The sequence below is a fragment of the Amphibalanus amphitrite genome, unplaced genomic scaffold (genome assembly GCF_019059575.1).
Source record: "Amphibalanus amphitrite isolate SeventyFive unplaced genomic scaffold, NRLGWU_Aamphi_draft 000139F_arrow, whole genome shotgun sequence".
NCBI lineage: Eukaryota > Metazoa > Arthropoda > Thecostraca > Balanomorpha > Balanidae > Amphibalanus > Amphibalanus amphitrite.
This window is the reverse complement of record NW_024881634.1, coordinates 498496-511026: the sequence shown is the minus strand read 5'-3', so window position 1 is coordinate 511026 and position 12531 is coordinate 498496. Positions and strand designations below refer to the sequence as shown.

General features: G+C 46.9%; 2 protein-coding genes across 5 annotated transcripts in view; both read left to right on the top strand.

Moving 5' to 3' along the window:
• Nucleotides 1–249: 249 nt before the first annotated feature.
• Nucleotides 250–4687, top strand: LOC122382436 (palmitoyltransferase ZDHHC23-B-like). 3 transcript variants are annotated; one of them, XM_043367739.1, is made up of 6 exons: nucleotides 250–334; nucleotides 955–1149; nucleotides 1340–1729; nucleotides 2005–2163; nucleotides 2460–2621; nucleotides 3450–4687. In XM_043367739.1, the coding sequence occupies exons 2-6, from the start codon at nucleotides 1007–1009 to the stop codon at nucleotides 3664–3666; spliced, it is 1071 nt and encodes a 356-aa protein (XP_043223674.1). In that variant the 5' UTR covers nucleotides 250–334; nucleotides 955–1006; the 3' UTR covers nucleotides 3667–4687. The 3 variants fall into 3 exon arrangements, with proteins under 3 accessions (XP_043223674.1, XP_043223673.1, XP_043223671.1); XM_043367738.1 differs by having other exon boundaries at nucleotides 260–334; nucleotides 952–1149; XM_043367736.1 differs by lacking the exon at nucleotides 250–334 and adding an exon at nucleotides 447–517.
• A 263-nt stretch (nucleotides 4688–4950) lies between these two features.
• LOC122382415 overlaps nucleotides 4951–12531 on the top strand; it is a 47186-nt gene continuing 39605 nt past the window's right edge. The window contains exons 1-2 of one of the 2 annotated variants that reach the window (XM_043367696.1): nucleotides 4951–5163; nucleotides 5493–5602. In XM_043367696.1, coding sequence (XP_043223631.1) covers nucleotides 5106–5163; nucleotides 5493–5602 — 168 coding nt within the window. In that variant the 5' untranslated portion in view covers nucleotides 4951–5105. The remainder of the gene's footprint in view (nucleotides 5164–5492; nucleotides 5603–12531) is intronic. The other variant, XR_006256678.1, reaches the window with a different exon arrangement.

Genomic DNA, 12531 nt, shown 5'->3' with positions numbered 1-12531 from the left:
ATTCTAATCGCAAATCGAAAGTGCAAAAAAATAGTTGATAAAATAATTATGATACGACTACATTAAAAAGAAAACAGAAAAGTCACTTCTGTTACTTACCACAAAAATACTATTTATGTAAATAAAATACAAAAAATTGATTAAATGCATATTAAATGAGTCACAACTAGTGACATCATTTTTAGATAGTGAATTTCACAAAATCCTTCATCGATGAAAAAATTGTTGTTTGTTTGGTTTGACATTTGCTTTGTATATGTGCTATGCCTTGTGTGCTATCGTAATTTATGTGATTTTATTTTAATGTTATTCAATACTGTCCTGACATGAAATGGTAATAATCTTTCGGTTGATTTGTAAATTTTGCAGCAATTAAGGCTACAGTCGCTCCATGCATATCCTACCCAATAGATAACCCAAGGCTATTGAAACCCAAGGATCCTACGGCCCATTCCTACCTCATCTAGGATCCTATCTTGACCTACCTGCTGCTTTGGAGAAGTCGAGAGTAAAACAGGTCAATTTCATTTCAAATTTGTATTAGTCATCATGGTGGAATCTGAAAACGCCTGGGGTGATTCGATCAATAATCTTGATCTTGAAATTTGCTTGACTGTATCACGTGACAATTAGCCTGTTATCGGCACTAAGGTGGAGCATATCCCAATATTCGTGACTAAAAATGCCCCCCTGCGCCCTGTTTTCAGATAACACCATCATCACCACCCACTACGAAGGCCATTCTAGTGTGATTTATTAATAGTAAAAATGTGTGATTCGATGGCCCATTTGTCAGTAACCATACCATCTAGCTTGAAAGAGTAGGTGAACCACAGAATAGATAGAGACCGGCCTGTTTTCTTCACTCTGCAGTTATTTTTTCATTGCTGTGATATAAGGTCTTAAAAGGCTGAACCATATATCAGATTACAAGGCTTACCTTTTTTGCAGCAGAACATTCTGATAAATTGTCTTGGTATCTGGACCTGTAGTCTTACTTTTCATCATGGCAAAAAATGGGGACAAGATCAAGATGACTTCAGATCAAGATCCTCTTTGCTGTTGTGAATACATCAACATAGATGGTGAAAGATCTCACCTATTGGCATTATGCTGTGACTGTGAGGCCATAGATGACACAGTAGACAGGTAAGGATCCACATTATCTTATTCATAAATTGGAATTCATTGTGTGCTGTGTAGGTGTGCTGTGTTGATACTACTAACTACGAGTACACTGTATTACTCACTACACTCTACACTGTAGTGATATGCATATTGCATACATACACTATCATATAACATGAGTTGCTCTAATTAGCACCCACCTCTGTTTCAGATGGCTGAAGGGAGTTGCAGTTCCTGAGTCCAGCTACTCCAAAATCTGGTCCACCATGACGGACCGACTTAGGATCCCCTGGTTTGGGGGTGCCAGACAGTGCCCCTGGGAAGTCCTTATCCCAGCAGCAACTGTCCCCCTGCTGATGCTGTTTGCCTCACTCAGCATGGCCACAATGATGTGCAGTCTTGCAATCATTCCTCTCATCCTGCTGATATCAAGGGTGGTGCTGAGACATCAACCGAAAAGTCTCTTTTATTACATTTGGACATGCTCCTCATTTTTCACATTATTCTATATTTTTGAATTCTATGTGGTTCCTATGCTACTGATATCCTTCTATGAACACCTTATATTTGCCGCTCTGCTTGCAGCTGCTCTTTTGAGCTGGTGAGTAGTTAATTATTTTGTCAATATTGACTCCTCTATCATTGCAACCTTTTCAATGATTTTTTGGACCTAGGTACACGTTCATTGAATTTCCTATGGCATATGGCCAGAAAGGGAGCAGTATGAAAGGATGCAGACTGCAGTGAAAAATTTATATGCTGATAATTTCGTTATGCCCTTTAGACCCTCTCAAAAGATTGTTTCATATTTTTTCCCAACTAGAAGTTTATCTCTCTACCAGCCTCACCCCCACCGACCGCTCGCGCTGTCCTCAGGTACCGGGTCCGATCTCGGCGCGGGTTCTGCCAGCCGTCGTCGGTCGCCGATGCCGCCGACACCTTCTGCGAGCTGTGCGAGGCGGCCCGCCCCGCCCGCGCCTTCCACTGCGTGCAGTGCGAGCGCTGCGTCCTGCTGCGCGACCACCACTGCGCCTGGTGAGCGGAGGGGGCCACTCCCCGGGCCGGCATACCGGGGTGTTACCAGTGGAGGATTCAGGAGGATGCATTGTACTGCTTGTGATGTTTTTATTTGGCGTAGCCATGTAGATATGGTTCCTTTGATTCACTGATTAGTTGGCTGGTGTATAACAAAACGCTGCAAATAACAATACGACGTAGCAAGGCTCATAGGCTGAATGTGAAGGGTAGCATGGTTCCACCAACAATGTCAGAAGGGCGGGTATCAGCTATACGTTCGTTCACGTCGCCCTGTCTCGGTGTCCGTGTCGCAGGCTGGACTGCTGTGTGGGAGGAGCCAACCAGCGTCCGTTCGTGTTCGGCCTGGCGAGCGTGGCGCTGGCGATGGCACAGGCGGCGTGGCTGACGGTGGCCTGCGTTTGCCCCGGTCCGTTGACGCCCTGGCTGGTGCTCACCTGTCGGCCCGAGTCCACTGCGTAAGTGATCGTCCACTCCTCCATATCTGCCACACCTCCACAGTACACACAGCTCCACAGCTCCTCCACTAAGCGACCGTCGCCCGCGGTATGCCAGAGAACACGAGACATCGGCCACAGGCACAGCGAAGGGCGCGGAGACAGAAGGGATCGAGACAGCAAGGGCGTACGCTACGAGGCTCACATGCCACAAAACGTGACATCACGGATACAGAGCATGAAGGAAAAGCATCGACATACACCGGAGTTTTAGGGCAGATATCGGGGCATTAAGGACGGACATCGTTCAGTTGATATGGGACATAGCAAAGCACCGGGGGAGCGGGGGTGTAGTTTCATATGGGCATGCTATGACAAAGACAACCGCACCGGTACACGCCAGGTCGGTACATTACACAATTTATTGCAACGGTCGCTTCAGGTTCCACTGACAGTATTGGTGCTATGTGGACTGCTACGGTGCGTCGGCGCAATACCGACGGTTATGACTTATAAGTGGTGCAGTGGCTGCCACCGATACGTATGGGGCGTGCACTGTAAATGCGTATGGAGTCAGCACTACATCAAGCAATGCTGGTAAGTGACAGGTCATAAAAGAATGCAAGCTTAGATGTATTACGTCGTTTGAAGTGTTAATTTCTATCGATTAAGCCTACCACATATGACTGGTGCTCCGGGGCAGCAGTCGATATCGGACATGACATGACTTAGCCGTGACTATTTCTGTGACGACTGCCCGTGCTAAACCCTGCCGGCGCCGGTTGCCTGACCCCCTCCCCTGTGTGCTGTTTCGGCTGACCCTAACCCCGTCGCGTGTCGTGCCGGCAGCGGCGCGGCGGCCCTATTCGGTGCTCTGTACGCGCTGGTCTGCGCCGTGCTCTGCTCCGCCGTCCTGGCCCACCAGTGCCTGCTCATCTCCCTGGGCCAGACTGGCTGCGAGCGGCGGCGGCAACTGACGCCGCCCGGCCCGCCCGCCGGCCTCCTGGTCAACTGGTACCGCTTCCTCACGGGGCGGGACGAGCCGACACCGGAACCGGAGCACTGACACGCGGACACGGCGGGTGGCGGCACCTCCCGCGCCTGATCTCACACCCGGAGCCGTCCTCAGCAACTGCTCACAGTCACAGCTATAGTCCGGAGCCGTGGTTCTCCGCAGCTGATGGCAGGTATAGCCCAGAGCCGTCCTGCAGGTACCGACAGCTATAATAGCACGGAGCTCTACCGTGCTGTTGCTCCTCGTAGTCTCGGTTTGGAGCTGCCATCTGCAACCATTAGGTAGGCAGCCTCTCACCGCAGTCGGCGCGGGGCGCCCTTTTGGTAGCTTCTGGCTCCACAGCCGCCTTGAGCAGCTACGGACACTAGTCAGCCCGTAGCCGTCCTTTGCCGTGTGTTCTGTGTAGCTTTTGATCCCAGTCTGCCGGCGTCGTCATTGTTGCGACCGATATCGCTGACTGGTCCGATTGCAAGCAATAGGATGCACCGCAAGCAAGCAAGCATTTGACCTCACTGAGTGCACTTTTTCGTTGGCTGTGTCTTTCAAGGGATTTGTGATAGATGTGCCTTATATTTATTATTATCTTATTTACCGTTGATATTACATATATGCGAGTGTTTTTGCGACGAGTTACACATTAGATTGGTCAGGGATCAACTGTAGTCGAATAGCAGAAATACTCGATGCTATGATAAATCCGCGAATCTGGCGGTATCGATTGTATCATGCATTCCGGAGAAAGATTGGTGAAGACGATCACATAATTGTTGCCGTCCTTGTATATGTGGGCACGCTTTGAGGGTGAGGAGATTGCTCCGCAAGTGTGGCTATTCTGCACCTCACTACCAGACCGAGCAATGGTACTGGCGGAGCTCATGCTTATTTGGTGTAGTTGCTTGTTTAATGTGCATGCCAGTGAATCCCTTTTGGGAATCGTTACATATGTAGTGACCAAAGTAAACGACAGCTTAATAAATCATGAAAAAAACTAATTGACACGTTTCATTCTACAAACAGTTTGGGTAATAAAGAAAAAAAGATGATTCAAGGATGCTCAGCTCCATGGCGCTCCGCCGCTTTTTCACGCGAGTTATTCGTGAAAACCGGGGAGGGTCTATCCGAACCCCTCCCCCTTCCCTATACGAACGAGGGCAAACCTCGCACACAAGCGCTACCAGGCCAAGCTGACACACTTCTCCCCTAACTACGCCTGGTTCGGCCACCATACAATCGCTCGCAAAACCCCGTGTGACTCATTGCTCACCCCTACACTGACGGTGGCGCTCCAACCGGTCGCGGCGGTGGCGGCGGCGACGGGGCGATAGTGCCGGCCGGCGCGCGGTTCCCCAGTCGTCCTCGGTCTGTGGAGGGGAGAGCGTCGCGTCCGACGGTGGTGGCGCGGGCGCCGCGAGTGATTGTGCGGTGTGGGGCTGATTGTGAGGTGATTGGTGATCTGACCGGGACGGAACGAGCACGAGTGATTCGACACGATGACCAGAAACAAGTCAGACGATTGGGATGTGGATATTAAATCGGCTCACATTCCAGGTACGGTTATAACACGTTTTACATTGCCCAGTGTCCAATGAAAACTGAAATAGCATGACGCGTAACCCATTTGGAATGTTGGCCGAACTTTGCTCGTGGGATATAGGTGGGTACCCACCGCTTGATGAGTAAGGGAGCCGGATTGCTTGGTACAAAGGCTAATACGAAATTTGACATCACATTAGGTAGAATGATCTGAATATGCGTGCATCATGATCGATGAAGATGTTTAAAATCAGCTGAAATAGGTAATTTGAGCATGTTATGTAAAGTGTGATGTCATTATAGCGCCTATTTTCTCGTGTTTACAGCTTCTTTTTCTTTTTCAGCCGTTCACGAGCCGCCCCGGTTTGAGATGGCCCGCACTCCGGAGCACCGTCTAAACTCGGGCAGCTTTCAGCGCTCTGCCACCATGACCATCGCGCTGGACGGAGAACAGGTGAGCCTAGCTCAATAACAACTGGCTGAGTGCCTGAATCGTGTCAGAGCATCGTTTAAACTCGGGGGTAGCTTTGGGCGCTCTGCCACCATGACCATTGCGCTGGACGGAGAGCAGGTGAGACCAGCTCAATAACTGGCTGAGTGCCTGAACCGTGCCAGAGCCCAGAGCACCGTCTAAACTCGGGCAGTTTTCAGCGCTCTGCCACCATGACCATTGCGCTGGACGGAGAACAGGTGAGCCCAGCTGCCAGTTTGATAACAACTACATAGCATTAGTACCTAGTTAACGAAGGCTGGCGCCGCTCCCAGCTCAATAACAAAGTTCGGTGGTAGCTGACGGAGGCAGGCGCTACGAACTCAATTACAACTATCGGTATCAGCAAACGAATGTTTCAGGTGAGCCAAGCTCGCAACTCAATAACAACGGTCATTGGCGGCTGTCGTAAAGTTGGCGTAGCTTCCGCTCTGCGCCACCAGTTCTCTGTAGTTAGGTACTGGGTGATAAGGACATGATGCTGCTTTATGCGTGTTGATAACTGATATAGGTAATGGGTATGCAATGAACATCGCTTACGGCCGCACATGTGGCGCATCAGATCGAGACGATGACGTCCTTTATATTATAATTTGTTGTGGCGATCTGATGGCTGACCACGATATGTCGCTTCGGACATTATTTTAAGTCAGTCTTTTTCTAGTTAAAAAGAAGATATAAAAAGCAAAATGAGCATCAAAACAAATGAATGTGCCATTTGTCGCTTGCTCTTGTGACAAAATTTCCTGCGACTCTCACGATCACGGTCACTGACCTCGGGCTCTATCTCAAAACTTCCAGCGACATTCCGCGGAAATTTCCAGTGAACTTCCAGTGAGCTCCCTCGCTGCAGCTCACCTGACTCATTCGCCTCAGGCTCAGAGGCGCTGCTGAAACGTGTGCATTATTGCAGTCCTTAATGAGTCGATCATTAGGCGGCAGATCTGGTGCGCGCCGCGCGTGTGTGCCAAGACGGCGGCTATTAGCTGCACCGGCGGAAAACCAGCGGAAAACTAACACTTCCCGGAGCCGGGATAATCCCGGGGCTCAGTCGGATCAGAGCCTCCCCACGGCACCAATCAATACAGGTTGCTGCACAGGGACACACGGGAACAACGTGTGAGGGTGCGGGCGGGCTCACGCGCAACTGCGACACCGTGGGGTGCGACGCTATTGCGTGAACATACGAGATGCATATTTGACCCAAGTTTGACCGCGTGGGGCAGGGCAGCATGTTGTTGTTCTGATTTGGAGGTCTAAATTAAAGTAAACAAGTGATCAGTTGGAAAACGTGGTAATATTTTATCATAAGGCGCGCATATTAATTGAGCTTCCTGGTATGCTTCTTGAGATTTTACCTACCGAAAATCGTTGGGCGAATGTTTCAAAGACGCTATTGCACAACGCAGTATATCATTACACGGTAGGTATATAGGTTGCCATAAATGATCTCATTCAATCGGACCAACTTGCCGTGCTACCCGTTTTACACAATGCAGTGTATGAATTTAATCGCCCTGGCTACAATTTGTGAATTAATGTCGGTTAATTAGACGGTGAATGGTATTACTTATTCTCCGTGCGATGCCGCTGGCATCGGTAGGATTGTGATTGCAGGATTCCAAAATCCTGATTGCATTCCTTTTTGGTGGATTGCACCTGGATTTGAAATCCATTAAAAAAAACAGGATTTGATTGCGGATTGGATTGCATCCTACTTCCAATTTTTGCAATCCAATCCGGATTGTGTTTGATTAGTGCTTTGAAATGGTTTGTTGCGATTGAAAATTATGAGATCGGCTTCATCGGCTTAAAGGTAGTGTGCCACCTTTGAAAGATTTCCCATTTTATTTTTCCTAGGATAAGAAGCTTCTGTTTTTACCTAATATCGCAAAGAAAATCAAAAATGGGCCTGGAATAGTGCCTTTTTCGCCTCAAAGTTTATCGGTTTTTCGATATGTATAACAACTGTAGTGGGCTGACCTGCAAACAGGCGTCGGCAACAATCGCGAATGCGGCGCACATGTGACAATAAGCAAAGGTCATTATAGAGCATTATAGAGTTCAGTGTTATAGAGTTACGACGTACGGGAATGAGTTATCAGCTGTCTAATCGTAGACAACACAATGTCGAGCCTAAACTGTAAGCCTGTATTGGTATTGTTTCTTTTATTTGGCTGTCGAACATTATTTATGGTTTGAAATATGATTTTATGTAAAATAATTGATATGAAAAAGCCGTCTCTTAAGTTATGACCCCATTTCACCACACGCAAGTGGCAGAAATGACAATGATCAGCTGACGCATTTTTCTTGGCCGAAGTCAGAGCGCGCGGCCCGACGCACCACCACCGCACCACAAAGTATGAGCAGAAGCCGCGCCCAAAGCCAGGGCCCCGGTAACGTGAGGTAGCCGAGTCGGGGCAGCGTGCGCTGACCCAAGCCGGGGCCGCAGCTTTGGGCGCGGTCTACCGCATCCCCGCGGGCAGCCCCGGGCTATCACATGACACCGGGAGGACGCGCGGCCCCGGCTTGGGTCAGCGCACGCTGCCCCGACTCGGCTACCTCACGTTACCGGGGCCCTGGCTTTGGGCGCGGTCTACCGCACCACCTAACAGGCGTGTTCGAAACCGCAGGAGATGATGATGAACGGGTTTATCGAAACTTGATTGGATGAGCATATCGGTAATAGCGATTTCAGTGTGTGCATTTATTGTTCATAGTGGTGTGAAATGTGGTTGGGGTACGACCGACAACCCGTCGGGGCGAATTTCGCACTGGGGTACTCAAAATTTGAAGAATTTAAGACGTTTCCATGAGTTTTGAAGGTATGGATAAGTTCTAAAAATCCGGTTCTCCTTATCTGGGCCATTAACTCCATACGGTCCAGGAAAGCTGGCACACTACCTTTAATGTACTTTGCTATCAAGGGCTTTACATCGAAACTTGAAATAATTTAAACGCTTTTAATTTAAACGCTCAAAATAATATACGCTGATGAACTACATAGGAAGGGCAAAATTACGTATTTGAGGGCGAGTTTTAAAAATATAAAACACTGGTTGGGTAGAGGTTTAAATGTGGGGGTGTTTGAGGCAAAAAATATTTCCCATAAATTACCTGTGCCTTAGATAGGAATTACTCGCAAGACTAGGTACTAGAAATGGGTGATTTGGGGATCGAGGCACGGCCCTATGCCCCCCTCCCTCCCCCAGATCCACTAGTGCACATAATAATACAACAGGATTGCAAAAAAGGATTGCGGATTTGATCACAATCCAAGTGAAAAAAGGAGATTGCGGGTAGGAATGCAATCCACTTCGGCACTAGGAATGTGGATTGGGAATGCAATCCTTTCAAAAAGGATTTTACCGATGCCTGCTTTAAGGACACGTGTGCGATTTGCTGTGACCGCGATAACTAAAACTGAGGTCACTATCCCCAGCATCCCTAAACGTACGCAGCTAAATGTCAGCTGAAATGTCCCCCAACCGAAAAGGCAGCCGGGTCAGTCAGGTGATATATTCCTCTGTGTCAGAGGCATGAGCTCTGTTATATGCTGGCACAGTAGACAGCTGCAATATACGTAGATGACGGTTTTTTAACGTTAGATGAAAAGGCGGCCGTTATACCAGCTCCGAGCTAAAATAGCTGACAATGCCATGCTGACTTATATTCATTACGTTACATGTGAATTAAACAAGAACAATACGTTTAGGACACGCTACATAGTTGTGGAACGGATGTGCATGATGTTTATGACCCGACTCCGAAAAAGCGTCTTTTATGCAATTGGAATAGTGCAGTTAGTTACAGTTCCCAGACATCTCCATTGATTCTAACATAAAACCTGTCGCTTAGTTAATGTACATATATTTATACCATTGAGATTCAATATTGTGGAGTATACCATGTGGCAATGCCCCTTCTGGTATTGAGACGGTTGCTCTAATATGAGAAATAATTAATAGGGGAAGCGGGGGTAGCACCGCCACGTGGGCAACACCGCCATCCTTATTTGATTTTAAGATCGCAATTGCCCATTTTGTGAATTACTAACCATCGTTGTAACCATTTGGCATGTTTTAGCACCAGACATGTGCTTGGATCCGGAAAAATGGATCTGAGATCCGATCCCATGGATCCCGATCCGAGATCCATTCAGATCATAGATCCAACCCCTCAATTTTGTCGAGAGATCTACTGGGATCATAGATCTGACCCTTCAATTTTGTCGCTAGATCCACTCGGATCATAGATCTGGCTCCCCAATTTTGTCGTGAGATCCATTGGGATCATAGCTCATACATAGGTGCTCAAAATGTTAACAACTTTCTTTCATAAGAAGTTATGAATACCAAAGTATGGTTAGAAACAAACAATCTTATACAAAGACCATATTAGTAAAGGCATCCAGTTACATTATACAGAATACAAAATAAAGGAGGCTCATGACGGTCACAACTTGAGAGAATTGAGTGACATGAAGATTGTTCACAGTTCACATACCAACAGAAAAGTTTGCATTAACAATTAACATAGAGGTAAGTCAAAGTAATGACTAATGAACAATACATAACTAGGTACCTACCACATCACAATTCATGTTAGAATCTACATAATGATATTGATAAGACAATCTCATTGATCTTGCATTAGACAACCATGAGGCTTTCCAGTTTCCAGCTACCACAATTGATTGATAAACAATAAAAGATGATACTGACACACGTGGCTTGGTTAGGTAAAGGTATTTCAATCTATTGAAAGAAATATTTGATAAAATAAACTGAGATATAAACAAAAGTATAAAAATATTCAACAGCCTGCGGAAGCGTTGGGAAGCGAAATATCAATTGTAATGGCCTTGGATATTTACCGTAAAATGATTATTCAGTATCTAAATTGAACTCGTGACGTCATTTCAAATAACAAATGAGCTAGGCGTTTTACCTTCGAGTATAATGAAGATAAATAAAAAATCAAACTGGAAATTCAAAAGTCTGGAGCTTTTTTTTAAAGAATGTTCATTTTTTCTGCCTCACATGATTTTACGATACAATCGTTTGTTAATATCATCTTTGTAGCGTTGAATTTAATGACGTAAACGTAAGCTTAAACGGTATTATATGGCCCTGAGCGGTGTGCGCCTTGCATCTTAATTTTATTCACTTTTCAAAAGAATAACAATATCTTACGTCATTAGTTTAGAGGGCCTATTACGGGGAATCTTTTGGAATCATTACTGTCTTGGTCAAATTAAGATTTTTCATTGGTCAAACGATAGTGACGTAATAAAACCATATTACCAAAACGTGAGCTGTGAATTTCGTTTGTCTTTTTTTGGGAGGCTCTCTCATAACAAAAGCACAGCATGGCACCACACGTGGCAGCTGGCAGGATGCCAAAAGTGGCCAAAAGTAGGTAATCTGAAGAAGTTGATGCCATTTTTGAACTTGTAATTTTATTAGGAAAGTATTAGAGGTTGGTTGCTATTCTTACTAAATCGAAATTGTGTTGCACATACTAATAGCTCATATGAACATTCTGGATTGGGATTTCATACCTGGCAGAAGTGGATTGCTGGATTATTTTTAACAAAACTGACCTATTTGGCTTCCAGGTTTGATTTCCTAACATCTGTCCATAGGCGGCAGAACAGGGAGGGGGGTGTGGCACCAGGGTACAGTGCCCCCCATAGAGTTTGGCATTTTAGCATTAGCCCTACTGGCGTTGCAGAAAGAATGGGACCAAAATGAAAATCTGCAGTGCCCTGCTGCCACTGCATCTGTCTGTACTGTTTGTTCTTTGAATTAAAGTGGCTGTAGCTTGTTGATAAGATTGTCATCAGTGCTGTCATGAAAAAGTTACAATTGGTCACAAAAAGTAGCAATATGCATGTTCTTGGTTTATTTTAAATGTAGTACAAATGTTGTTTATTTAAATTCAAATTTAATGATGATACCTAATGATCACAAGTGGTCTTAACCAATAACCATGTCCACAAGTGATAATTCTCAATTGTATTGCACTGTAAGGTGTACAATTATGTAGGATAAGGGTTTCATTGGCTACATGTTGTCGTGAGATCCATACAGATCATAGGTCCTCCACAAATTTTAGCCCGCTGGATCCACAGAGATCATAGATCTGACCCCTAAATTTTGTCGAGAGATCCATTCAGATCATAGATCCAACCCCTGAATTTTGTCGAGAGATCCACTCGGATCATAGATCCAACCCCTCTATTTTGTCGAGAGATCCACTGAGATCATAGATCCAGCTCTCGGATCCAAGCACATGTCTGTTTAGCACCAAGTAAGTGGTCATTTCAAGTCAAAATACCTCGATTTTTACGTTAAATTTGAGGGCATGAAGTGCTCTTCGTTGAGAAAGGAATTACAGAAGAATCGCGTCCCGGCTTGTTTTCCCGTCGGGACGTTATCGGTCCATGACTGTGTGTGGGTGTAGTGTATTGCACTCACACATACATCACTCGCACTCAAGACTGAACAGTGAACATTCAACTCGACTAATGTGCCCCGCGCCCTTGCCGACGGCTCGCCGGCGGGCACCCGACTCCGTCTCCCGGCCGGCCCGGGCGCGGCGCCGCGGCGCGGCCGTCCCGGTTACCTGACCCAGCCGGCTAAAGGTCGGACCGGCTCCGGCCGCCGCTGCCAGCCCACGGCGGGCCCGGGGAGGGGTACTACACTACATTCCCTTCCCCCCGAAGCGCTCATCTCCACCAGCGCCTCGTTGCCCGTCCCGCTCGCGTGCGGTACGGGCCTTCCATGTTTCCGGCGTCCTCGACGTCGACGTTAGAGGCATTTCCGGCAGAGTCGTTCCAGACGTCTCCACCTACGTCGACTTCGGCCGCTCCGCCGTCGCCTGTC